Source organism: Erythranthe guttata, chromosome 1 (genome assembly GCF_056151865.1).
Source record: "Erythranthe guttata isolate IM_541 chromosome 1, IM_541, whole genome shotgun sequence".
In the NCBI taxonomy this organism is placed as follows: Eukaryota; Viridiplantae; Streptophyta; class Magnoliopsida; order Lamiales; family Phrymaceae; genus Erythranthe; species Erythranthe guttata.
In genome coordinates this window covers 983,329-1,008,950 of record NC_142533.1, presented here as the reverse complement: position 1 = coordinate 1,008,950, position 25,622 = coordinate 983,329, and the positions used below count along the sequence as shown (strand labels likewise).

Here is a 25,622-nt window from a genome sequence, read left to right as displayed (position 1 = left end):
GGGTATTTTTCTTCTTAATTGGGTATTTTTTCTTCTTTCCTTTGCTTATTAGTACGTTTTTTATTATTTATAATAAAAAAAAAGGTAGAAAAAAAAGTGAAAAATAAATGGATCCACTTAAATTGTCATTCCACGTGTCATTTAATAGTGGCATCCGTTATTTTCTAAAATTTTCAGTAAATCCGATTTTCTTGGAAACCCTAAAAAGAATTAGGGTTTGTTTCCTTGTCCATAATAAACTCTCTTACCTTTTCCTTTCCTTGTAAAAATTAATTAGTTTCCTAATCCTAATAAAACAAGAATTTCGCTGCCTCTCTTATAAATTCATCTGCAACTCACACAAAAAATATATTAATAATAAAAAAGAAAATCGATTCGTTAGAAGAAGAAGAAGAAGAAAAGGTTGAAAAGCATGCATGAACACAAACGCAGTACTACGGTGAGCAGTGCAGTGTACGTTCCTCCGTTTAAGTGGTCGTCGGAGAATCAAACCAGCGGCGGCGGCGGCGGCGGTGTTGAATATCAGAAGCGTAGAATCAATGGGTTGATGAACAAAGCAAACCCTACCAACATCAAGAATTTCATAATCCCTTCTTTGTTGGCCGAAGATCTGACACGTGGCAGCAAGGGTTTATTCTGCCGGTCGTGTATCAAATCTCAAGTTGCTTCTCCTATTTTCACGCCTCTATTCGCGGCGTTAGTTGCTGCCGTGAACTCAAAGTTCCCGGAAACCGGGCTTCTCTTGCTGCGCATGTTAGCGCTGCAGTTTTGGAGGGCGCACTTTAGCAAAGACAGGCCGCTGCTATCCGCTTCGGTCAGGTTCGTAGCGCACTTGGTGAACCAGCGCGTGGTCCACGAGGCTATCGCTTTCGAGCTGCTGCTGGACAACTTGCTTTTTGGAAATCCAAGTCTTGATTGTGTTGAGGTGGCTGTTTGCTTGGTTAGAGAATGTGGCTCCTTCCTTCTAGAAGCTTCTCCTACGGAATTGGATCGTGTGTTCGCGCGGTTGCGTACGGTTTTTGCTAAGGTTGAAATCGATAACCGTGTCCGGTTCATGATCGAAGAACTCTTTGCGCTGCGAATAACGAGTTTCGAGGGGCAACCGGCTGTTGTTCCGGAGTTGAATGTAGTGGATAACGAAGAACAATGGATTACTCATCGGGTTTCCGTGGCCGATGAGATCGAAGCAGAGGTCGACGCAGAGGTAGACGAAGACATGATCGAAAGACTCCGCGCGCTGCAAATAGCGAATTTTGTTGCTCCGGATAAAGAAGAACAATTGATTACTCATCAGGTTTCCGTCGTGGCCGATGCGCAGGTCGATCAGATGGGAATTGTGAAGGACGAGAAGGAGAAAAATTCGATCGATTTTCGAAGAAGTATACAGCTGGCAATTACAGACAGTGTCGATTACGAAGAAGCGGGGAATAAGCTGTTGGGAATAATCAAGCCAGGTGAGGGGATGGAGGTGTGTACTGTGTTTTTAGAGTGTTGCGGTAGTGAGAGAAACTACCGGCACTACTACGCGCTTTTAGGGCATCGTCTTTGTGCGGTGAACGAAGATTATCAGGCGGAGTTCCAAAAGTGCTTTGTGAAGCAATATCAGACGGTCGACAGCTTGGACATTAACAAAATGCGGAATCTTGCGATGCTTTTGGCTCATTTACTCGCAATGGAGGCGTTGACTTGGCGTTTTTTTAGGTTCGTACCGTTGACCGTAGAGGGTACGACTTCTTCTTCTCGTGTTTTCCTCAAGATCCTGTTCCAGGAACTATCCGAGTTTCTTGAACCTCGCGAGCTGAACGAGCGTCTTACGCAACACTGTTCGGAAACCGCTCGGTATGCTGTTGAATTGTTCGATTACATCGGGCTTCGCAGTAATGCGAAGAACTTGCGACAATATTTCGAAAACATGGAAAAGGCAAAATCTTAGTGGAATATTTATCATTAGCTATCTTTGGTTTGCAATGTTTTTTTTTTTCCTTTTCTCATTAGTATAATTGATTTGCAATAGATTTTTAATTAATTAAATTGCATTTCTTATATTAAATTATATATAATTATAGTGTCACAAAAGCTCCATGAAATCCATAAGGAACTCTGCTTGGAAGAGTAACTATTGCAACTGGTTCACTTGTGAAATTCTTTGCATCAACTATATATACCTACAACAATATGTATATATATGTCAGCACAATTTCTTTAATTTACAAAACTGTATTTATTCTACGAAAAAGAAAGATTGAAATCGGAAAACTTACTTGAGATGTGTTAGTGTCTTCGTTATGCACGTACGTAATAATCCAACCGTTGTCCTCGTCAGCATCTTCGCCAGATTTCGCCACATAAGCAGCCCCCGAGCAGTAGGTATTCTCCGGAAACTCGTGATAGTCAACTTTTGTCGTCTCTTCGAAATAAAGCTTTGCTAGCCCTCCGTATTTTGCCATGCCTGATTTGGAGCTTGCGTTTGAGTCGATAACTTGTGTGTACGCAAACTTATTTTTGCCGCCAATGTAGTTTTCGTTGATCATCGGAAAATCCATGGAGTAGTCATCTCCGGTGAGATTCTTCTCTGCCACTTGTCCGGTGTGCATATTCAGTCTCCACTCATAAGCACGCGAGAAAAACGAAACGTTTTCTGATTTTTCATCGAACCCTTTGGAGAACCACTCGAATTTGTTCGAACCGAAGTCAGGCCCTGGTATAATTGAATTACGAGCTCGACACGCCAATACGACTACCTGTGCATACATTTGATCTTACATTAGGCTTCATAATCAAGAAAACGAAATTTCGGTTTTTTATTTTTTATTTATTTTTTATTTTTTATTATTATATAGATGTAGGAATTGTTACCTCATCGCCAAGCTCGTAACAATTGATAATGTGAAATGTGCAGCTTGGTTCGACGTAAAACCACTTGACAGATTCTGCATCTCCGTAACGAGGCATTATTCCGATTCTGGCGTATTCTTCTTTGTTGTATTTTATCAGCCTAAATATTTCGAATAAATAAATTACGAAACGGTTAAAAAGGGCTATATCTTGTATGTATGTTGTACCGACACTCCATTTATCGAGTCAAAGAAAATACTCACGGTCCTCCATTTACGAGTCGATTTATGTCCAAGGTCAGAGGAAAGTCCATAATCACATTGTACCTTACAAAAATAATAACCATATATACATCAAAACTCGAGGCGAAAAATTTCGATTCATGAGTATAAACAGAGATTATTATTATTACCTTTTCGTAACACCTATTTCATGACAAAGGCAACATCTGCTCAATTTTAGATCCACTTTATGAAGTAATTTTTTCCCATCGGCTGATCACGGAAATGATAATATAGATTCGTCGTACGTTAGCATGTTCGAACTAGTTAAAATTAATGTCGTAAAAATTTCGACAGTAGTTTTATTAATTACCTGAGATTACTCCTAGCTCAAAGTAAGGCTTTTGTGGATGAATTCCCATAATCACAAGCTCCCCTGTATCTGGAGCTCTCTGTTCATATATAAATCGCAAAAAAAAAAAAAGGTTTATTATGAATTTATAATTAACCGAAACAAGAAAACGAGTAGTGAAAAAGTTAATCTTGATTAGTACCTTTGGATGGCTAGTAAACGGCCTAATCCAAGATCCTTCGATATCCCAATTTCGTCGAGTTTCTAATGTAAGAATGTCGATTTCTTGAGGTATATGATTCTCGGCAATCGAGTACAGCTTCCCAGAATGCTCGAAAATGTTTGTGTTGCTTAGGAATTTATTCACTTCACCAAACCTTAACTGCAACGAACGAAAGCAACGATATCGGTACTATATTTACTACATTATTAATAAAAAAATATCGTTTAATTCGCCTACCGAGTTCAGTAGATAAGCTAACAAAACAGCGAGAGAATCGCCTTCTATAGCAGGGAGAAATGACGGTTTCGCCCTTTCCCGTTCAAGTTTGTACGTGTCCGTTTCGACGTGTCTGTTGTTGTAAGAAATCTTACATTTGCCTTTGCTGTCTTTAAAGAAGTATAAAGCATGTAGCATGCCTTCTCCTTCTATCCAAGAATGGCTCGATTTTCCGAATATTGACTTTGTCGATTTAAAACCACCGAATAACGGGTTCGGTCCTGCACACGTCTTATTGCATGTTAATTTTGGTATGAAGTACTATTTGTCCTTTCCTATTGTTTCTATTCAGGAATTCATCTTTCTCGAGCTCCTTTTTCACTCGAAAACATCGTTTCTTTTTTTTTCGTTCGTTCGTTCCATCGTTATCTACTAAGTCAGAATTAATCTATCTAGTATTTTATATTGTTCTGGACACTAACTAAGAAACAAATAGTAAACGCCAAAATATCTTCTCGGGTTTCGGTGATGGATTAGAAAACGGAGACAAAAGTACCGTTTCTGATGTAAACCCCCGCCGGAAAATCATCCGGTATTCTCCCGGTAACGGAGCCGGTCACCTGAACAGCCTTTCCGATCTCTTCCACCGGAGCAAAATTACTCTGCGTGCATGAAATGCATATAATTCATCAACAATAAAAAATTAAAAAGAAAATCGTATTCATTTTTGCATGGATGTAAATTACCTGAGACGGGAGCAAGGGCTGATCGGAAAACTCGAACGCCGAATCGACAAAGGCATCCAACAATCTCACCGAGGCTTCCTTGATTTTGTTAGGAACATGGTGTAAAATGGGATTCTTCTGCACCTCTTTCAAGAATGTCTGTCAAAATACTATGTCAGTAGAGATAATATTATGTATTTCAAGAAAGGCATTAAAAACGAACATTTTATTTATTTCACCTTAAAACTTAGAGAAGACGAGAGTGAAGCCGCACCGGAACTATTGTCGATTTTCGGCGAAAAAGAAGGCTTTCCTGTGGTGCAACTCACTTGAATTGCATAGCTAAGGCTTGGCATCTCTCTCTCTCTCTCTCTCTCTCTCTCTCTCTCTCTCTCTCTCTCTCTCTCTCTCTCTCTCTCTCTCTCTCTCTCTCTCTCTCTCTCTCTCTCTTAAATGGTAGATGTTTTATTATGGTGAGTATCTTGTGTCCTGTAGGAAAGCATCTTTTTTGTTCAATGATGACTTACTAAAAATAGATGCCATGAACAAGATAATAAATATGTGGGCTTAGTTTAATTAGCAATTTTCTCAGTTCCAAGTTGACTAAGTTAATTTCCAACTAATTAAGTATATTTTATTTTGGGTTTTGTCTGTTTGCTTACTAATCAAGGGTGGGAATATGATATGGCATCAAACAGAGGGTTTTAGGTCATTTTTTATTTGATTGGTGCTAATTCAAATGATTTGAATCTTGATTGATATATATATACATTGATAAAAATTTGATCTTTAAATATCAAATTTGATAAAAAAAATGATCTTTAAATATCAAATTTGATAAAAATTTGATCTTTATTATATACATAAATGAAAGTGTGCATTTGGTGTTAACTCCACAACCAAAATTCTGTGCCTGAAATCACAAATGACTCTGTTTCTGTGCAGCTCATGTCTTCAACGTTAGACTCGACGAAAGACGGATTTCCCGACGCTCTAATTCTCTCCAACTCGACCGCCACTTCTCGTATGTTCGGCCTTTTCTTCCCGCTTAAATTCAAACATCTCTTCGCCACATCAGCAACCGCAGTATGCTCTTCACTCACACCTTGTTCTATTATCTTGGAATCAAGAATCTCCTTAAGCCGATTCTCTTTCATTGTCAAGAGAAAACGCGTAACTAAGCTCCTTTCTTCTTCCGTCTCGTCACTTGTTAATATCGGTTTTAAACCAGTTAGTAGCTCGACAAGAACAACCCCAAAGCTATAAACGTCGCTCTTTTCTGTGAATTTGCTCGTTTGAAAGTACTCGGGGTCTAAATACCCGAAAGTCCCTTTGACCTTTGTGGTCAAATGAGTCACGTCTATTCCAACCGATCTTGAAATTCCGAAATCCGACAATTTCGCTCTGTATTTTTCGTCTAGTAAAATATTACTGGACTTCATATCTCTGTGGTATACGGGAATGGAAGTTGCATAGTGTAGGTAAGCAAGTGCGTTTGCTATCTCCGCCGCGATTCTCAACCGTAGGTCCCACGAAAACGGGAAACCGGTGGTGTCTTCGTGGATGAGGTGGTATAGGGTTCCGTTTGGTACGAATTCGTAGACTAGTAACGGAACTTCCGTCTCTAAACAACATCCTAGTAACCTGACAACATTCCTATGATTTATCTGTGATAAAATGACAACCTCGTTTACGAACTCTGCGAGTCGACCTTCGTTTACTTGCTTTGACTTTTTCACTGCAACGATTCTTCCGTCCGAGAGCATCCCTTTGTAGACCGTACCTTGGCCTCCTCTGCCAAGTATTCGACTCTCGTTGAATCTATCCGTAGCCTTCTCCAATTCCTTTGATGTGAAAATCCCACCTCTTTCAAGAACACTAGTATTATCACGAGCCGACATTTGTTGATGCAAAACAAGACCCCCGTTTCGTTTGATGAAATCCCGTTTTTGCTGCTTCGCTCGTCTCTTCTTCACCGTCTTGTACAGCCAGAAACTCATTGCCAGTGTTAGAAATAACCCCAGCCCTGCTGGTAAACCTGCATATAGGGCGGTTTTCGAAGGGGGCGGCAGATAAATACAACCGGTGCCGTTTTTCGTGCCGTCGCCTACGTAATCGGGGCGGCAAGAGCAATTAAAAGAACCTGGAAGATTAATGCACATGGCTTTTCCATGGCATGGATTAAACTCGCATTCATTGATATCTGCATGCAAAAATATACACACACACACACACATTATATCAGTACATAATATAGCATATACATATTCATGCAAAATACGAAAAAAAAACCCGAAAAACCTTGACAGCCTGGACTGAGATAAGGATTCCCAAAATACCCCTCAGAGCAGTTGCAGCGGTAGCCTCCAAGACCGGTACCTGAATCAACACACACGCTCTCACCCTCGCATATCATTTCGTTCGTACTCAGAATTTGTTCGCAAGTTCGATCTCCGATCGCCCAATCGATCAGAAGCGAAGCGCTTTCAAGCGTCCTGTTACCGAAAGGCGAATCCGAAACATCGGAAGTTTCGAACGTGTAGCTACCGGGCCCCGCGAGAAACGAGTATCCGCACGGGTTGAAAGATTTGACCTTATTGTGGGAAGTCAAAGTGATCATGGAGGAGTATAAGGACTGCAAACCCTTCGGAATCGAAGACTGGCAACACCCGATCCCGGAGCAAGAACCGTTGATTAAATCTTCCGATTTCGAGCAGATCGCCACGCATGAGCTGATGGAGTAATCCCAGTCGTTGGATCCGGTCGACATAATCGCCACGTCATCGCATCCGACGACAGTCAGCTTGTTCTTGCTGGAGAACGCGAAGGGCGTCCCGGTTAAATTCATGGAGAAGAAGCCGGGGTTCGCCGGGGAGGCCGAGTTTTGATCGTAATTGCCTTCGGATTGGCTGTCGTTGTAGTAGCATGTGTAAGAAAGTCGGTTCTTGACAAGTATTTCGGAGTTGTAAATACCTAAGACCTCGAGCTCGTCTGATCCGAGGAAGGCCTTCGGAGGGTCGAAAGACGAGTTGCAGTTTAAGTGGAAGACAGGGTTGATAGAGCATGTGGGGTCCACCTCCGCTCCCGTACCGAACGGGTACGGTACGGTTAAGTTGCCGCATTTGCTCGGGCAGTCGGGATTTGTCGTGCCGGAAAGTTCCGTAAACGAGTTCTTGAAATGATGATTGCCGAATGCAGATTGTAAATGGCAAAGAGAGATTGTTAATAGTAGGAGAAATTCAAAGTAGAAGATCGAGGTTATTGTTTGCATGTTTAATTAACTTGGAATTACATGAATTATTTTTCCAATTGAATTAATTAATTGGTATATATATTTGTTGTGGTTGTTTAATTATTTGAAAAAAAAAATATGGGCGGCTGCCGGAGGTGGTTTTGTTTTTAACGGCCGCCTGCATTTGGGTGATGTAACTAACATTTTTGATCTGAGAATTAAGACAACTGTACAAACGGTCTGTGCTTACGTCATTATCATGTGTGCTTTTACCATTTTATGTCAAATTACAAAAAAGACCCTACTGTTTGGGTAATTACAACCAACCATTCAATTATGAATCTTCTTGCACGTCCACCCTTATAGTGTCGAATTCAACAGAATCTTCTAGATTCCGTGGAATTTTCTCTAGTTTGTACTCGTTTTGTGTAAAAAAATGCGGTTTCTGATGCACTATTATCTGATATTTACAAGCCAAGAGACACATCTTATGAAAATCTTGTTAATAATTTGGAGCTTGAATGGGGTAAAACGGGTACAAACTGAAAAATATTCTCAATAATAATGAATATTCCACTAAGTTTAACTTATCGATGGAGGACGTGTAGTATAATTCATAGTTGATGGTGATTGTAATTACTCAAATACGAGAGGTTTTTTTTCGTAATTCAACCTTAACTCAGGGCGTGACGGTAATTTACCCTAATAATAAAGACATAAAATAGCCAAGAAGCGCGGTTACGACTCTAGCTTAGGTCGTCTTCCCCGTTAAAATTGCTGTTGTTTTCAAACGTTAAACCCTAGCTTAGACCTCCCTTCAATTTCAGAGTTTAAAAACAATGGATTCGGAGAGAAAAGGCGGCCGTGGAGCTAACCAATTGCGACCTGTTGATTGTTCCCGCAACGTTCTCAGCCGCGCTCATGGCTCTGCTAGTTGCTCGCATGGTACGAACCCCCCTTTTTTGCGTACATTTCTCTCTCTAATCATTTTCGTTGATTGCCTGATTTTTAATTATTTTACTGATTTTGTGAGAACTGTCTTGTTACATCACTCCATTAGTTGATTGGAGAAAAATGTTAAGGATATGTTTTAGGATCATCTAGTTTAATTGATTTCTTATAGTTATGCTTTGATTGCGTTTAATGTGAAACTTGCTTCCTGTAGCATGTACTAAATAGGACTTTATAATTTAAATTTTATTTTTTCAGGGGAAACCAGGGTGCTTGCTGCTGTTTATGGACCGAAAGCTGGGACGAAGAAGAACGAGAACCCGGAGAAAGCTTGTATCGAAATCACCTGGAAGCCTAAAACAGGGCAGATTGGTGAGTTACTTTTTTTTTTTTTAATAATAAAATTGGCCTTATAAATTGGCGGCGAGTTTAAGTTAGTTTGTGCTACAATATAATCTGGCATGCTTCCTAATAAATTGTTATGCTCTAGAATGAAGCATTTACATATTTTCAGTTCATTTTCCAATTGAATTGTTGTTGGTGAAGGAACTTAATTTTGCATGCTCCATTATGTGCCAATGGGTGTAAAGATAACTGTTCTATGTATGCTTTATTTATAGCTACTTGTAGTTGATACACTGTCCATTTCATTTCATTGACTAATTTGATACATTGATATTTCGTAGGGAAACCCGAGAAGGAGTTTGAGATGATACTGAAGAGAACATTGGAAAATATCTGCCTTTTAACTGTTCATCCGAACACCACAACGTCAATTATAGTTCAGGTTGTCCACGATGATGGTTCTGTATCCTTTTCTTGGTCATGTTTAGTGATTCGTCTAAGAAATTGGATTGAATTGGTAATTTCGATCAAGCATCATTCACAAGGCAAAAAGGTCCACGTTACTGAAAATATTCGAACATAATGACTTTAGCGCGTAGTATTTCCTATGATATTTCTGAACTTCTTTGACCAAGTTTTTGTTAAGCTTCTCCCATGTGCTATACATGCAGCGTGTGCTGCTCTTTTAGATGCTGGAATCCCTTTGAAATATCTCGCAGGTAAAAAAATATGCTATCTATTACCGCAAAAGCCAGCCTTGCTAGATTGATACAAATGCTGATGTTATTACCTTCAATTTCTGTAGTTGCCATATGCTGTTGTCTGACCGAAAGTGGAAATATTCTATTGGATCCCAGCAAACTAGAAGAACAGGTATGTCCATTGTTACGTTGTTTATGGCACTGTTTTATTGCTGTAGCTTACAAATGGAAATGACCCTTTTCTCCTTTCATTTTTAGCATAGCATTGACGAAAGACTTTACTATGGCTTTAATCTGCCCTTGTCTTTTAATAAATTCACATTTGGTGCATCCAAAGCAATCTTGATTTTAGCACAAATGGCTCTGATGTAACACGTGGTTGGTTATTATGGCAGAAAATGAAGGCATTTGTGTGTTTAGTTTTCCCTAGCTCGATTCATTCTGTGCTCCCTGAAGGATCGATAAGTATAGGTGGAGAATCGAAGGGGGATGGGATTATTACATCTCTTACACACGGTGTAATGAGAGGTAAAACCCTTTTAGTCGTTGTGTCTGTTAAACTCGTCTGGTTTATTATTATTTTTTTTAACATTATAAGCTATTTGTACTAGCAGGTTGATATCTAATTATCATTTTCTTTGTGCTTAATTTCTTAACAGTGGAAGATTACTTTCAGTGCGTCGAACAAGGGCGAGCAGCAATCACGCCGTTGTCGAATATTCTTAAAAAGAAATTGCAATCACAATCTGCAAGTAACCTATCCAAGGCTGGTTGAGCTTAGTTTAGTGGAATTTTTTATGTAGTTTCTTAGCTTCATAATTTCTTAATCACAATATTTGAAGGCAAAACTCTTTATGATTGTATAATCACTTATTATTATCTACTTCAGTTTTATATTGCATCTCATTTGTTATTTGGTGTGATAAAATAACAACCATATTATATATCTAATGAAATAATTTATACAAAGAAAAAAAAGAAAGAAAACGAACTGCTGTTTTCGATGTGTGCAAAGTGCAGGCTGCCGTTCACTACAACCTAGTGAAATAGTATAAGGATCAAATTAGGAATCCAAGATTCTTGTTTCTGTGGGACAGCAATAATATGGGGATAAGCTTTCTCTTGAATGTTGGTATGCTTGTGCTCTCTCTTCTGAACAACTCCTTAGCTGAAGTAGCCAGAATAACAAAGCCCAACTGCCCGAGCAAATGCGGTAACTTAACCGTTCCGTACCCGTTCGGTATAGGCGCCGACCCCACTTGCGCCATCAACTCCTTCTTCCACTTAAACTGCAACTCATCTTTCAACCCTCCAAAGGCCTTTCTCGGGTCAGACAAATTCGAGGTCTTATCTATATGCGACTCCAAAATACGAATCAAGAATCAACTGGCTTGGGTCTGCTACGACAAAAACGGAGACGGGGTCAGTTATGTTGAGTCCTCCATGAATTTATCGGGAACCCCTTTCAGCTTCTCGAATGAAAACAAGCTCACGGTCGTCGGATGTGACGATGTTTCGATAATGTCCGGAAACACGTGGGATGATTCCGTCAGTTCTTGCATCGCCGTTTGCTCGAAAATCGAGGATTTGAGCAACGGTTCTTGTACTGGAATCGGGTGCTGCCAGTCGTCCATTCCAAAGGGTGGTATCCAGTCCATGTCTTCAACCATGGGAACATTGAGCCAACATGCTAAGGTTCAGTCTTTCAACCCCTGCAGCTACTCCTTTCTTGCAGAGGACAACACCTACAAGTTCGAGGTATCCGATGTTTCGGATTCGTCTTTCGTTAACAGGACAACAGAAACTGTTCCGATTGTGATTGATTGGGCGATTGGGAACAGTTCTTGCGATGCGATTCGAAATAGTAAAGAAATGATATGCGAGGGGAAGAGTTTGTGTGTTGATTCTAGTCAAGCGATTGGAGGGTACCGCTGCAGCTGTTCTCCAGGTTACGAGGGAAATCCTTATCTCAGTCCAGGCTGCCAAGGTTATTTACTTATTAGCAGATACTTAGGAGATTAATCATTAGTTAGTCCGCGTTCTTGAATGATTATTATGTTTCTTGACGCGACTAATTTGCTTGATAGATATAAATGAATGCGAGTCTTATCCATGCCATCCAAAAGCCATATGCGTTAACCGTCCCGGTTCGTTTAAGTGTTCTTGCCCTTCGAATTACGTCGGTGATGGCACAGTACTAGGAACTGGTTGCATTTTTCTGACACTTCCAACAAACACTGCACTATATGCAGGTTTCAAATGCTCTCTATCTATTCTTCGTAATTTTTTCTTCATTGGTCGTGTTATGTGAATAAGATCCAAAAAGCATTCTTTCTTTTTTTTCTTCTTCCAGGTTTGCTTGTAGGATTGGGATTGATGTTATTACTGGCTTTGAGCTTTTGGCTGTACAAAATAGTGAAGAAGAGGAGAGCAGAACAGCTAAAACGAATGTTTTTCAAACGAAACGGGGGTCTTATGCTGCTGCAGCAACAAATAGCTCATGACAGTGTCCTCCACAAAACAAGAATTTTCACGTCCAACGAATTGGAGAAGGCCACAGATCGATTCAACGAGAGTCGAATACTTGGCCAAGGAGGTCAAGGTACGGTCTACAAAGGGATGCTCTCGGACGGAAGAATCGTTGCAGTGAAAAAGTCAAAGCAAGTAAACGAAGGTCAACTCGCAGAGTTCGTAAACGAGGTTGTCATTTTATCGCAGATAAATCATAGGAATGTTGTCAGGTTACTAGGATGTTGTTTGGAGACAGAAGTACCTTTACTCGTCTACGAATTCATCCCGAACGGAACCCTATATCACATCATCCACGAAGATACGACGGGCTTTCCATTCACATGGGATCTACGGTTGAGGATCGCTGCAGAGATAGCGAACGCACTTGCTTACCTACACAATGCAACTTCGATTCCCATATACCACAGAGATATGAAGTCTAGTAACATTTTACTGGACGAAAAATACAGAGCGAAATTGTCGGATTTCGGAATTTCAAGATCGGTTGGAATAGACGAGACTCACTTGACCACAAAAGTTAAAGGAACCTTCGGCTATCTTGACCCTGAGTACTTCCAAACGAGCAAATTCACAGAGAAAAGCGATGTTTACAGCTTTGGGGTTGTTCTTGTCGAGCTATTAACCGGCCTGAAACCAATATTAACAAGTGATGAGAACGAAGAACAAAGAAGTCTAGTCATCCATTTTCTCTCAACCGTGGAAGAGAACCGTGGCCTTAAGACGATTCTTGATGCTCGAATAATCGAACATGGGGTTAATGAAGAGCATATTGCAGTAGCTGATCTGGCAAAGAGATGTCTGAATTTAAGTGGCAGGAAAAGGCCCACTGTAAGAGAAGTGGCTACAATTTTGGACAGCATCAGAAAATCTGAAAATCCATCTTTTGTTGAAGATAAAATCTTCACAGAAACCGAATCTTTTGTGCTATCAGATGACGAATCACAGAATGTTTAGAATTGATTGGTTCTGTTTGAACAAACAATTATCGTGATCAAGCAGAGATTCAAGAACTTGAGACAGCAGCATTGATCTCGTTCGGAATAATTCCTGTGAAATCTGACATTGTTTTGTTCACATGATACTTCTCCTTGTGTACAACCAACTATGTTGCCAGAGATTTATTATTATATTTCTAAAGAAGACAAGAGAATAAAGCTGGCCCCATTATATTTAATTCTTCCCATTATATTTAATTCCTAAAGAAGGAGCAGAAAAATCGGGTAATCCTACAAGCAATTCAACACCTATATGAGTCTTTGAGACTCAATGAGAATTCCATAGATTATCAAATACACTTAGGCAAGGAATCATATAATCATACATATACATACATGTACAAGTATACATATACCTTAATCACCATTTCTTTAAGGAAATTTACCGATTTACCTTTACCTTCTCGGTAGGAACTCTGCGTGATGCTGATGCAGAAGCATGCTGGAAATTAATTTTATATTATTCTTGCCTATTGTTTTGAGAAAAAAAATATATATATATGGGAGATAATTTGTTTGGTGGCAAACAAAGGATAAAAAAATCGATTCTTTGGCTGATATTTTAGTTGGAAAATTTTCCATCTCCCACTACCAAAAAAGCAAGCTGACAAAAGCGATATATATGTGTGTGTGTGTGTGTGTGTGTGTGTGTGATTTATACTTGCATAGAGATCAAAACCAGCTTTGTATTTTGCTACCCAATTCTTTAATCCATAGGGTTATGAGTTATGAGTAACCCTCCTCTCCTCATCATTTTACACACACAGAACCCACATGCATATACTGTATTTCAGCTCAAAGTTTGAAGGAGAGATTAATTCTTTCCTAATTAATGCATCGGGCTACTACACAGCACTTCACCCTAGGTGAATTCTCTCTCTCTCTCTCTCTGTATTTATTTTTTGGTGTTCATACTACTGACTGGTTTGCTTACAAGTGACCCTTTCTTCACCTTTATTTCAACTCCAATTCCGCAGAGTTTTTTGCTGTTCTGCAATCAGGGTTTTCACTTTTCACCATTATTAAGTTCCATTTTCTTGAATTCTTGTTTTGGTGTTTCTTCAATTTGTCTGTCTTTTATTTGTGGGATAAGGATAACCTTTTCTGTTGAATTAGGGTTGACTTGATTGATATCCTGGTAAGAGGCAACCTTTTGTGTTCTGCTTTTATGTATTTTATATCTCTATTAACTACTGAACTAAATGCTTCTTGTATTTTTCACTTTTCCCCTTTTAAACTTTGATTTTTTTTGAAAAACAGAGTAAAAAAAAGAATAAGGCAATTGATTCGTGGTTTTTGCTCGTTCGTATTATCGTATCGAAATCTCGTGTTTTTTTTTTATTCTTCAGGAATAATTATGAAAATATCATGATAGCAGCTGATGAGTAATGGAGACAAGGAGACTGCTGTGGTTAATGGCATTGCTCTTTTCATTAGTTTTATTAGTTCAGTACATTGAACTTCCATATGGTTATGTTCTATCATCTTTCCTATCTTTCACCAAATCTCGATCCAACTCGGCTAAAACGAACCATGCTCGTGATTCGTCTGTAAATATAACGAGCTCGTCTGATGAACATGTTGTAAGAAACAAGAGCTCAACACCAGAACTGGCTCCAGTACAACATGGCTATAATGTTTCGATACCGAAGTATATTTCCTCAAAGAATTCTTCATCGGTTGATCTTCAGTTGACAAATGCTGCTCCCACTAACACGAAAAAGAAAGACCGAAATTCTCAGACAACAATTCCACAAGTAGCAAATATGGTTCTGAACAATGAAAAACCTAAGAAGATAGCACAAAGTGATCTTTCAGCTTCTGTTAATAGTTCGTTCGTTAACGGAACTTCTTCTAAGATGAGAAGAAGGTTCAAAGGACCTCCAAGTAGAGTCGTGCCTATGTCCGAAATGAATCATATGCTGACTGAAAGTCGTCTTTCCTTTCGCTCTGTGGTATGTTTAAATCCCGAGATCCTTCTCCCTTTTTCCCAATTTACTTCGTCATCATCATTTTTTTATTTTATTTTTTAATTCTTGGCAGAAACCACGGTGGCCTTCAGAAGTAGACAAAGAATTACTAAATGCAAGAACGCAGATCGAAAGTGCACAAATTGTGGAAACGAGCCCTCATATTGATGTTAGTGTGTATCGAAACTTCTCTTCATTTCTAAGGTAAATAAATAAATAAAGTAAGCCATTGCTTCCGTAGTGACACTTTGATTTGTATATGACTTAACCAAGAATTCGGTATTTTCATTTGCAGAAGCTACGATTTAATGGAGAAAACACTCAAGATTTACGTCTACGCAGAAGGAGAAAAACCCGTATTCCATCAGCCAGAGCTTAGCGGAATATATGCCTCAGAGGGATGGTTTATGAAGCAACTCGAAGAAAACAAGCACTTCATCACTAAAAATCCCCAAAAAGCCCATCTCTTTTACTTGCCTTTTAGCTCCCATTTATTACAACAGACTTTGTACGTACCAAATTCCCATAGTCGCAAGAACTTGGTTCGATATTTGAGCAACTACCTCAAAACAATCACCAAAAAACACCCTTTTTGGAATCGAACCGATGGTGCTGACCATTTTCTTGCCGCCTGCCATGATTGGGTATTATATATATATTAGACTTTTTGTGTGTGTGTGTGTGTGTGTTTTTCTTGTTTTGTTTGTGCTTATACGTTTCAATACTAATGACACAGGCACCAGCTGAGACGAGCCGAATAATGAAGAACTGTATAAGAGCTCTGTGCAATGCTGATGTCAGCGAAGGATTCCACTTCAGCAAAGACGTATCAATACCCGAAACATACGTACGCCATCCTACAAATCCGCTCAAAGACATTGGTGGAAAACCGCCTTCCCAACGGAACATTCTAGCCTTCTTCGCCGGAAAACTGCACGGCTATCTCCGCCCCATTCTGCTGAATCACTGGGAGAACAAAGATCCCGACATGAAAATCTCCGGTAAGCTTCAAGGGCTTAAAGGTAATTTAACTTACATCGAGTACATGAAGAGTAGCAAGTACTGCATAAGCGCAAAAGGCTACGAGGCTTACACACCTCGAGTGGTGGAGGCTATATTCTACGAGTGTGTGCCTGTGATCATATCGGACAATTTCGTCCCTCCGTTTTTCGAGACACTGAATTGGGAGTCGTTTGCCGTTTTCGTGATGGAGAAGGATATTCCGAATTTGAAGAATATTCTTTTGGCGATACCGAAGAAGAGGTACGTTGAGATGCAAGAAAGGGTTAGAAGGGTACAGAAGCATTTCCTTTGGCATAGGTCTCCTGTGAAGTATGATGTTTTTCACATGATACTCCATTCTGTATGGTACAATAGGGTTTTTCAGATGACAGATGGCTGATTTGTGTGACTTTCACTCGTATATAATTTTACAGAATTGCCATTCACCAAGTAATTATATGAATGCAATAAAACATCGTAATTATAGAACTGCCACTACTAAACGAATAGTTACAAAACTATCACTCAACAAATAATTACAACACTGCCATTCAACATTAATTACCGAAGTGCCGCTCATCAAGTAATTACAGAACTGCCACTCTTAAGCCACTCAACAAGTAATTATAAAAATGCCACTTAATAGTAATTATAGAACTGCCACTCATCAATAATTACGAAACCACTCGAAATAGTAGAAATCAGAGTTTTACAATCATAATAAACCCAAGTTTTTTTGTATGTATTTATTTATTAATAAAAGAAGCAAGCAAATAATAATTTTTTTTTTTAAATCATTAAATTCCAACGGTCTATATATAAAGTTCGATTTTTTTTTTCTTAAATAAAAGAGTTGGTGAACCGGCTTTTCTGAATTCAGAAATATTTACTAAAAATATTTTATTATTTTAAAATCATATTTAAAAAAATTCTTCCAAGCTAAAAAAGAAAGTATACATTTCCTGAGAGCGGCACAAGAAGCACGCACACTCACGCAATTGGGCATCCATCGATAAAGAATACAAGAAGAACAAGTCATTCTAATTATAGCTAATTCGCTCAACGACAAGATTAATCAAAACCCCCCTTACCTTACCTTACTGCCTACCTACATATGATGAGAAGAAGAAGAAGAAGAAGAAGAAGAAGATTATTTTGATGAGTCGTTGATTTTCGATTAGTGCAGGTACACCCATTTTACAGAATTATGATTGATTTTTCTGTTTAGTTATTATGTTTGTTCCTTCCAACTTATGGGTTTTAGTAAAGATTGTTTCTTTGCACTTTTAAATTCTTGTTTTAGTTGACTAATTATCAGTTATCAGATCCCCTGCTCTGTCTTAATTTCTTGATACGAGCTTAAGCTGTGAGGAGATTTCTCTGTAATCTCTAGTTTTGTGTTATGAATTTTATTGTTTGTCTGATGCTTTTGTATTTTACTATGTTTCTTGAATTGCTTTGTTTTTCTTGATTTAGCTCATTAGTTTATTTCTTGGAGTCAATTGTATTTTCTACCCCTGTGACATTGTTTGTTGATGTCAGTGGCGGAGCCAGCATACGGCCAGAGGGGGCCGTGCCCCCCGCCCAACAATGCTCGAATTCCTATGTTTATGTAAAGATTTAAAAAAAAAAAATCGTGTATTATTAACAATATCGGCCCCCTCATAAAAGTTCTAATGTATTCAGTCTCCCCGGAACTTAAGATCCCGATTCAAAATCCCGATTCAGCTAGTGGTTGATGTGATGAATAGCATAAAGTTGATAAACCCTAGTGATTGATTGTCTTTCATGCCCTCGTTTGTCTCTTTGGATATCGATGAACTTTGATTTTCTTTACGACTGTCAAAATCCCATCTGAATTTTAGCTCTGTTGAAACATATGGAAACTGATTTCCCTGAGTAACTGGTCGTTCGAAACGAAGGCTATATACATTTTAAAATTGCTTTCTGTATTTGATTTGTTGAAATGACGTCAAATTTTGATATTTACGTGGTCGAATTTATTATATATTTTCTTTTTAATTATTTTTTTTGTGAAATTGATTTTAAAATTACTTTGGTTGCAGAGTTTTGTAGGTGCATTGTAAATATACTTCGATTCAAAGGGTTAATTAAGCATGGGGAAAGAATTGCGGTACAGGTGCCTGGTCGAGACCAGGAAAATTCTGTTGCTAATGGGGGTCGTTTTCGGAATAATTTTATTCATTCAGTTTTTCGAGCTTCCGTATACCAATGTCTTCTCATCTTTATTCCCCACTGAAAAATCTCAGACACCACCACTAGAAAGCTATCCTAGTACAAATTCGTCTAGCAGCCCTACAAATTCAAGAAATCCGACATACATTAGCAGCACTAACTCCACCAATTTAGATGTCGCTAACGGAGCATCGAATACTACCAAGAAACCCGATAGAAGTGATTTTGATCGCGAGAAAAGCAAGAATCCGGATGATTCTTTAAATGACGATATCGACCCTGAGGATGAGTCTCCGTTTAAGGACTTTCCGGAAATGGATCACAACTCGACTGTTGCGTGGATTCCACTCAATGATAGCTTCCCATTAGAGAAGAGTAGAGAAACTCGTCATGAATCACTAGAAACTTCTTCTCCGCTTGCATCTACGGGAAAAGACGACCAAGTAAAAGACGAAAATCCGAAGGCAAAAAAATCTGCTCCTGTGACAAAGGAGACAGAACCTGCAGCGGTAACTATATCGAAAATGAACGATATGCTGAAGCAGAGCCGTGTGTCGTATAAACCAGTGGTATGTTTTCATTGGCCACCTCCGATTTTTTTTTTTTTTTTTTAATTTACGGTAGAAGCTTCTCCAACTTGTTTTGCCGTTTCTTTTAATACTACTATTTGCAAATTGTTGTTTACAGAAAACAAAATGGCCTTCAACAGCCGATCAAGAATTACTGAATACGAAACGCCTTATCGAGAATGCATCATTTATAGAAAAAGACCCTCATTTTGATGTCAACTTGTATCGAAACTTTTCCGAATTCAAAAGGTAATCATTTGACTGGATTTTATAGTAACACTACACGATTTCTTTTGCAACATAATTTAATTTAATTTTTTAAAGAATTTCAAATTGTTGTATGCAGGAGCTACGAATTAATGGAGCAGACGCTCAAGGTATATGTATACGCCGAAGGAGAACGTCCCATATTCCATCAGCCACCACTCAAAGGAATATACGCATCAGAAGGCTGGTTCATGAAGCTACTTAAATCAAGCAAAAGATTCGCCACTAAAAACCCGAAAAAAGCACACCTTTTCTACTTACCATTCAGCTCACGCATGTTAGAGATGACGTTATACGTACCCAATTCCCACAGCCGCAAAAATTTAATCCAACATTTAAGCAACTACGTCGAAATAATCAGATCAAAATATAATTTCTGGAATCGAACTAACGGAGCTGACCATTTCCTCGTCGCCTGTCATGATTGGGTATAATTTGAATAATCTTCTCTTATTTTATATTGAGAGTGACATGAAAAATAAAGTTACGTTTTTTTTAGGCACCAGCAGAGACGAAGGGGGTAATGGCGAATTGTATAAGAGCGATGTGCAATGCTGATATTGGAGAAGGGTTTAAATTCGGAAAAGACGTATCTCTTCCGGAAACTTCCATACGTTCTCCACAGAATCTTCTACGAGAGCTCGGTGGAAAACCACCTTCGCAGAGAAAAATACTCGCGTTCTTCGCTGGCAACATGCATGGTTATCTTCGGCCGATTTTATTAAAATACTGGGAAAATAAAGATCCCGACATGAAAATATTCGGGCGAATAAGAAAATCGAAAGGCGAAATGAGCTACGCGCAGTACATGAAGAGCAGCAAGTACTGCATATGTGCTAAAGGGTTCGAAGTCAATAGTCCACGAGTGGTGGAGGCGATTTTCTATGAGTGCGTGCCGGTGATTGTGTCGGATAATTTCGTGCCTCCGTTTTTCGAGACTCTGAGGTGGGAGTCTTTTGCGGTTTTCGTGATGGAGAAGGATATTCCGAATTTGAAGAATATTCTCTCGGCGATACCGAAGAGGAGGTACGTCGAGATGCAGAGGAGGGTTAAGATGGTGCAGCAACATTTTCTGTGGCATTCTAAGCCTGTGAAATATGATGTTTTTCATATGATATTGCATTCTATTTGGTACAATAGAGTGTTTCAAATTAGGTAGTATTTGGAACTTTGGTTTTTAGGGTTTTTTTGTTTTGTATATATATACAATAAAATATAGAGAATAAAATTATTTTCCTGTAAATATATTGGGAGAGAATTACTGAATTACTGAGTTACTCCATTTTTTTTCAATTTATTGCAGATCAAAGAAAAAAAAAAGTAATAAATATGCGTGGATTTTAGGGAGAATTTTTTTTACAGAATTTGACTAAAATACCCTCTTACTAATTATTTCTAAACTAATTTTCTATCAAGTATTTAAGAGTGATAGGGGTAAAATTTAGAAAATGGTGATTAATGCCTAATTAAAAAAGAATGTATGAAATTTGAAACTATTTAAATTAATTAATGTCTGTTAACCATAAAATTTAGGGTAAATTACAACCACCCTCTAAATATGGTCAAATTACGAAAATCTCTCTCATGTTTGGGTAATTACAAAATACCCATCAACTATAAATCTTCTTACACGTTCACCCTTGCGGTTTCAAATTTAGTGGAATCTCCGAGACGATCATAAGATGTGTCTCGTGACTTGTAATATCAGATTGTGGTACATAAGAAACTGTATTTTTACACAAAACGAGTATAAACTAGAGCACATTCCACGAAATCTAGATGATTATATTGAATTTGACACCATAAGGATGGAGGTGTAAGAAAAAATCATAGTCGAGGGGTAGATATAATTATCCAAACAAGAGGGGATTTTTCGTAAATTGACGTTGGTTCTAATTTACCCTAAAATTTAATTTTGCGTCTTCATAAAAAAAAAAAACATGCTAGAACATGTAATAACAGTAGAAACCAGGTAGTTAATTATCCTTAAAGAAACAGTTAAAAACTCATTAACCAGAATTTCTCCTGTATTTTTCCCTTTTCCCCCATTTTTTCCCTGTAAATTCTAAGGTTTGTACCAGCAGACAGAGCACAGGGAGAAAAATCCATGGCGACAGATACAAAATCGAGCAATTCAATGAAGATGAAGGCATCATCATCATCATCTTCAAAACCCAGTAATTTAATAGATTCAAAACCCAAGATTGAATCATCTGCCCAGAAGAAGAAATTTGCTGATGGATCTATCAAGAATTCTTCCTCTGCTTCTGCTTCTGCTTCTGATATCAAGAACAGATCCAACACCAATTCATCCAAAACGGTGCGCCAAGATTACATTTTTTTTAATCTCTTTTATGCAAAGATCCGATCTTTATTCACCCTTTTAATTTCATTTTGGATTTTGTGATTTTTTGGCGATTTGTTGATCTGGGCTGTGCATAATTCATACTTTTGTTTCTGTGTGATGCTTATTTTCAGTACTGCATTTAATATTTGTCAATTCAATTTGGTTTTATTTACCATTTTCACCACCATCAATTTTGATAATGATTGTATGTGATGATCTATGAGTCGATTGATTTCGTACACTTAGTTACGGAACACGATTGTATTTAGACCCGGAATTTTAATCCTTATTTGTATTGGAGGGGTTCGGTTTGGTGGGATTCGGTTCGTATGTATATATGGAATCATGTGTAATGATTTACATCTGTAATTTGTGTATATGCGGATCGATGCTACGGTCGTGTAACAAAATTGTCTCGAATCGACTTTCTCTTGTTAGTGGATACAAGAAATGAATCGGTTATCGATTATTTCCAATCAATTGCTTCTGTAGTACAATCGTGTAACTTGTTGTGCCTGCGAATAAGATGGTTTATCAGTTCGGTTCTTTGCTATATCTATTTATCGAGAGATTATTTATTCGACTACGATGCTTAAAAGTGAGAATTTTCTGTCATTTTTCTGACTGGTTATGAATATATATATTGATCAAGTGAAGGTAAAGAAAACGACGACACAAACGGTGACCAAAACCAAAACCAGAGAGAAGAAAGTCTATTCGTTAGCTGGCCAGAAATTTGATGTTCCTGAGGAGGTTTGATTTTGTATCCGTAGTTTTTTTTTTTTTTTTTTTAAAGAATATTCTCTTGAATGTTACGTATTCTTCTCCGTTTACAGCGCGAACCTTTGAGAATATTCTATGAATCGTTGTCGAAGCAGATACCTTCAAGTGAAATGGCCGAGTTTTGGTGAGTTTTCTTGAAGTATTACGAAAGTGCTTTGCAATTCATTATCAAGTAGGATATTAGCCAATATACGAGTAAGATATCGGCCGACAATCCATCGATATGCAATAATTTTGTATTGAGACGTTCGTCTTTTAGAACAACCCTATGAGATACGTACAACTGAGAATATAATTAAATAATTAATTATAAGTAATCGAGGACTTAATTGTGTGTTTATTACTACAGGTTAATGGAGCATGGGATGTTGTCTCCCGATAGAGCGAAAAAGGCGTACGAGAAAAAGCAGAGGAAGCAAAAGCAAATTCGGATGGGCACTCCGATAAAATCTCCACCGCCCTATGTGCCGAACAAACCCGAGAGTTCGAAACGGGCCCCACCACCAGTTCCCAAGAACGGCGAAGTAAAAGCAAAGAAGCGGATAATGAACGACAGTGATGACGAGGACGACGATTTTGTGCTGAGCCACAAACGAAGAAAAGGGTAATCATAAGTAATAACTAGTAAGTATAGATTGAAATGTTGTTTGTACAACTCTATAGTTTTCTAGCGATCGAATTCGGTTGAGAATCGATGAATTTGGATGATTCTTTACTTCTGATTAACTATATCAAATAAAAGATGTACCGAAATTGTGATTCTTGGTCATAATGAAATTATAATTCGACAATGAGCCAACCTTTTCGGGTTTTTTTTTTTTGTGTGTGTCTTTGTGGATTTTAATATCGAATTATCGTATCATAATTCGAAAGTCGTGAATATGTCATACTAACCGGATAATTAGAAAGCGATTAAGAGATCAATAATATAGTGTTTAATCTTTCGTATATCTGGCGTTCATCGGGAACCGCGATCGGCCACTCTTAAATACTCTGTCTTGATACAATGGATTGCATATGCTGCAAAAGGGTACTGCAACATGACTCTGTTATAGAAACTTCTGTTAGGAAAATTAAAAAAAAAAAAAAAAAAAAAAAAAAAAAAAGGTTAAATTTGAGCAGAAATATGCAGAAGAGAGTTGCTGTTCATGTTACAGATAAATGAGCAGTTAGGTCAGAAGAAGATCATTAAAACTTGTAATAATAATGTTTGTTTTTTTCACCATTGCATGCATGCCACGTGATGTGCATGTGATGCAACAGGCAAAAATATCAGTAGCCCTCAATTAATACACAAATTCACCAAGCAAAAGAAATATACATATATATGATCAGAATTTTTTTTTTTTTTTTTTTGTGTGTGTGTGTGTGTGGGAAGTGAAGGTGAGATGGATGAAGAGTGGTCCAGTTAGAATTGGTGCAGTGGGTTACTTTTAAAACCTAAAATGGGGAGCCAAGTAGTTTGGCAGCTCATTAATCATTGATGAAAAAAGTGGAAATTCATTTAGAACAGAGTGTATGGTGGGCATTTATTGAGTTTGGGGGGGCCATATTACATGCACAGTGACAAACTACAGCTTTCCCCCCCCCTCTCTCTCTCTCTCTCTCTCTCTCTCTCTCTCTCTCTCTCTCTCATATGGTAGATAAAAGGTGAAACATTTCAAAAAAAACAAGAACACAAGGTAGATGATTTCTTGAAGACTACATATATATTGTCTGAAAATATATATAGGTCAATATTTGTAACTCAAGTTTGACAAAAGTGTTACCTTTTTCTCACATCTCCAGTTTTTTCAACATTATATATTATTGATTTATTTTGTATATATATAATATAAAAATAAAAAATATCGGAGAATGAGAAATTAAATGCTGCATTAAAAAGACTGATGATCAAAGAGATGATCGCTTTCAAGAAATGTTAACAGTCAAGAGTGGTGGAAATTTTGCAACCATAAGAGGGCACAGGTCAAACTAATGGTTTACTGCTGCTTTTATGACATTTTTTTTTTATTAATTATTTTATTTTCTTTAATTTCCACTTGTCATATTTTCTTTTCTTTTTTAATGTCTTTTTCAGGGAATTTATTACGTGGCAATAATTCAATTATTCATCATCAACACTCACTCCCATTTAAGTGTAATAATATTTCATGTTTTTTTTTTTTTTTTTTTTTTTATTTATTTATTTTATAAACTCACTTTATAAGTTAGGGAAAAAAGAATGAAATAGAAAGATAACAGTTAATTGTATAAATTACATGCAAATATACATGTACTTTCGATTGGAGCGAAAATCGAGTTCGACCATGTGAGACCGCAGTATGAGATTTTAGCCTAAAATTTCATACATCAGTCCGAGAGATAATTCTAGTAAAAATTCGGATAGAGAAGATGGAAGAGAAAACAACAACGAAGATTTGACGAATTTTAATCATAGTTACTCTTGTCATAAAATGAAAATCTATAAACCGGCTGGCTGTAGTCATTTAATAATATTGTTTTATTTTATTTTATTTTATTTATTTAATTAATGTATGAGTTGATTTACAAAGATTTGCAATGATATGGAAATTCGAGCAAGGGCCCCTCAATTTTTGCTGTTTGAAAGTGATATTTAGCATGCAACTTCCATTTTGATTAAAAAATCATGCATCTAACTTTATATACATCTAACTTCATAATAATTTTAATATTATTATTATTATTATACCTTTTTTGGAAAATTATTATTATTATTAATATTAATATAATAATAATTATTGATCTGTATAAGGATGGGAGATGTGTTTGGTCCATGGAGATGTAATAATACGACAAGCATGGTTGTAGCACCAATAAAAAAAAAATATATATATATATATATATATATATATATATATATATATATATATATATATATATATATATATATATGAATGAATTGAACACATCAAACAAGGCTGGACCAAATTAAGATCAATGTAAGTAATTGCTATCAAAATCATGCCCACTACCAAAAAAATAAAAACAAAAGTATTGGCAGCTAAAAGTATATCAAATAAGATACTAATATTTCATTATTTTATTTTATTTTATTTTTTTTACCATCAAATTAGGTTTAATGATTTGACTTCGGTTAGGTTTTTGTAATAAATAAAAATTAATTTCTATGAAAACT

General features: G+C 37.5%; 7 protein-coding genes and 1 pseudogene across 9 annotated transcripts; 6 read left to right on the top strand and 2 right to left on the bottom strand.

Annotated features, from left to right (window-relative positions):
- Positions 1-412: 412 nt before the first annotated feature.
- Positions 413-1,933, top strand: LOC105977035 (pre-mRNA-splicing factor cwc22-like). The gene has a single exon (XM_013002294.2). The coding sequence runs from the start codon at positions 413-415 to the stop codon at positions 1,931-1,933; it is 1,521 nt and encodes a 506-aa protein (XP_012857748.2).
- On the bottom strand, positions 1,914-5,051 carry LOC105977236 (carotenoid 9,10(9',10')-cleavage dioxygenase 1). The gene is made up of 11 exons (XM_013002536.2): positions 4,812-5,051; positions 4,594-4,731; positions 4,404-4,509; positions 3,869-4,128; positions 3,611-3,790; positions 3,430-3,508; positions 3,248-3,329; positions 3,099-3,161; positions 2,857-2,995; positions 2,262-2,741; positions 1,914-2,165 (listed from the first exon to the last, which is right to left on the bottom strand). Exons 1-11 carry the CDS (start codon positions 4,926-4,928, stop codon positions 2,061-2,063), a joined length of 1,749 nt encoding a protein of 582 aa, XP_012857990.2. The 5' UTR covers positions 4,929-5,051; the 3' UTR covers positions 1,914-2,060.
- A 339-nt stretch (positions 5,052-5,390) lies between these two features.
- Positions 5,391-7,843, bottom strand: LOC105977034 (wall-associated receptor kinase-like 1 pseudogene; annotated as a pseudogene). Its single transcript, XR_016031975.1, has 2 exons — positions 6,874-7,843; positions 5,391-6,775 (listed from the first exon to the last, which is right to left on the bottom strand). The product of XR_016031975.1 is annotated as a wall-associated receptor kinase-like 1 pseudogene (transcript).
- Positions 7,844-8,536: 693 nt separating this feature from the next.
- On the top strand, positions 8,537-10,702 carry LOC105977103 (Ribosomal protein S5 domain 2-like superfamily protein). Its single transcript, XM_013002373.2, has 7 exons — positions 8,537-8,749; positions 9,014-9,127; positions 9,442-9,563; positions 9,747-9,819; positions 9,906-9,973; positions 10,197-10,329; positions 10,461-10,702. Exons 1-7 carry the CDS (start codon positions 8,644-8,646, stop codon positions 10,574-10,576), a joined length of 732 nt encoding a protein of 243 aa, XP_012857827.1. The 5' UTR covers positions 8,537-8,643; the 3' UTR covers positions 10,577-10,702.
- A 5-nt stretch (positions 10,703-10,707) lies between these two features.
- On the top strand, positions 10,708-14,061 carry LOC105977100 (wall-associated receptor kinase-like 8). The gene is made up of 4 exons (XM_088815074.1): positions 10,708-11,788; positions 11,889-12,053; positions 12,155-13,553; positions 13,740-14,061. Exons 1-3 carry the CDS (start codon positions 10,906-10,908, stop codon positions 13,285-13,287), a joined length of 2,181 nt encoding a protein of 726 aa, XP_088671200.1. The 5' UTR covers positions 10,708-10,905; the 3' UTR covers positions 13,288-13,553; positions 13,740-14,061.
- LOC105977101 (putative glycosyltransferase At3g07620) lies at positions 13,967-16,789 on the top strand. 2 transcript variants are annotated; one of them, XM_088815083.1, is made up of 5 exons: positions 13,967-14,194; positions 14,707-15,283; positions 15,372-15,502; positions 15,594-15,942; positions 16,035-16,789. In XM_088815083.1, the coding sequence occupies exons 2-5, from the start codon at positions 14,717-14,719 to the stop codon at positions 16,698-16,700; spliced, it is 1,713 nt and encodes a 570-aa protein (XP_088671209.1). In that variant the 5' UTR covers positions 13,967-14,194; positions 14,707-14,716; the 3' UTR covers positions 16,701-16,789. The 2 variants fall into 2 exon arrangements, with proteins under 2 accessions (XP_088671209.1, XP_012857825.2); XM_013002371.2 differs by lacking the exon at positions 13,967-14,194 and having other exon boundaries at positions 14,662-15,283.
- Positions 16,790-17,216: 427 nt separating this feature from the next.
- Positions 17,217-20,575, top strand: LOC105977102 (putative glycosyltransferase At5g03795). Its single transcript, XM_013002372.2, has 5 exons — positions 17,217-17,486; positions 18,367-19,065; positions 19,184-19,314; positions 19,412-19,760; positions 19,832-20,575. Exons 2-5 carry the CDS (start codon positions 18,418-18,420, stop codon positions 20,489-20,491), a joined length of 1,788 nt encoding a protein of 595 aa, XP_012857826.2. The 5' UTR covers positions 17,217-17,486; positions 18,367-18,417; the 3' UTR covers positions 20,492-20,575.
- A 714-nt stretch (positions 20,576-21,289) lies between these two features.
- On the top strand, positions 21,290-23,253 carry LOC105977105 (hypothetical protein). The gene is made up of 4 exons (XM_013002375.2): positions 21,290-21,652; positions 22,337-22,432; positions 22,516-22,586; positions 22,812-23,253. The coding sequence occupies exons 1-4, from the start codon at positions 21,440-21,442 to the stop codon at positions 23,068-23,070; spliced, it is 639 nt and encodes a 212-aa protein (XP_012857829.2). The 5' UTR covers positions 21,290-21,439; the 3' UTR covers positions 23,071-23,253.
- Positions 23,254-25,622: the final 2,369 nt, after the last annotated feature.

Bases quoted from the DNA above. Each gene is read 5' to 3' on its own strand.
- LOC105977035 (XM_013002294.2), top strand. From the start codon at position 413: ATGCATGAACACAAACGCAGTACTACGGTGAGCAGTGCAGTGTACGTT.
- LOC105977236 (XM_013002536.2), bottom strand. From the start codon at position 4,928: ATGCCAAGCCTTAGCTATGCAATTCAAGTGAGTTGCACCACAGGAAAG. The intron at 3,509-3,610 runs GTACTAATCAAG...ATATATGAACAG, and splicing joins CGTTTACTAGCCATCCAAAG to AGAGCTCCAGATACAGGGGA. The intron at 2,742-2,856 runs GTAACAATTCCT...ATGTATGCACAG, and splicing joins GTTACGAGCTTGGCGATGAG to GTAGTCGTATTGGCGTGTCG.
- LOC105977103 (XM_013002373.2), top strand. From the start codon at position 8,644: ATGGATTCGGAGAGAAAAGGCGGCCGTGGAGCTAACCAATTGCGACCT. The intron at 9,564-9,746 runs GTATCCTTTTCT...GTTTTTGTTAAG, and splicing joins TTGTCCACGATGATGGTTCT to CTTCTCCCATGTGCTATACA. The intron at 10,330-10,460 runs GTAAAACCCTTT...ATTTCTTAACAG, and splicing joins TACACACGGTGTAATGAGAG to TGGAAGATTACTTTCAGTGC.
- LOC105977100 (XM_088815074.1), top strand. From the start codon at position 10,906: ATGGGGATAAGCTTTCTCTTGAATGTTGGTATGCTTGTGCTCTCTCTT. The intron at 11,789-11,888 runs GTTATTTACTTA...TTTGCTTGATAG, and splicing joins TCTCAGTCCAGGCTGCCAAG to ATATAAATGAATGCGAGTCT. The intron at 12,054-12,154 runs GTTTCAAATGCT...TTCTTCTTCCAG, and splicing joins AAACACTGCACTATATGCAG to GTTTGCTTGTAGGATTGGGA.
- LOC105977101 (XM_088815083.1), top strand. From the start codon at position 14,717: ATGGAGACAAGGAGACTGCTGTGGTTAATGGCATTGCTCTTTTCATTA. The intron at 15,284-15,371 runs GTATGTTTAAAT...AATTCTTGGCAG, and splicing joins GTCTTTCCTTTCGCTCTGTG to AAACCACGGTGGCCTTCAGA. The intron at 15,503-15,593 runs GTAAATAAATAA...TTTCATTTGCAG, and splicing joins AACTTCTCTTCATTTCTAAG to AAGCTACGATTTAATGGAGA.
- LOC105977102 (XM_013002372.2), top strand. From the start codon at position 18,418: ATGGGGAAAGAATTGCGGTACAGGTGCCTGGTCGAGACCAGGAAAATT. The intron at 19,066-19,183 runs GTATGTTTTCAT...TGTTGTTTACAG, and splicing joins GTGTGTCGTATAAACCAGTG to AAAACAAAATGGCCTTCAAC. The intron at 19,761-19,831 runs GTATAATTTGAA...CGTTTTTTTTAG, and splicing joins TCGTCGCCTGTCATGATTGG to GCACCAGCAGAGACGAAGGG.
- LOC105977105 (XM_013002375.2), top strand. From the start codon at position 21,440: ATGGCGACAGATACAAAATCGAGCAATTCAATGAAGATGAAGGCATCA. The intron at 21,653-22,336 runs GTGCGCCAAGAT...GATCAAGTGAAG, and splicing joins ACACCAATTCATCCAAAACG to GTAAAGAAAACGACGACACA. The intron at 22,433-22,515 runs GTTTGATTTTGT...CTCCGTTTACAG, and splicing joins AATTTGATGTTCCTGAGGAG to CGCGAACCTTTGAGAATATT.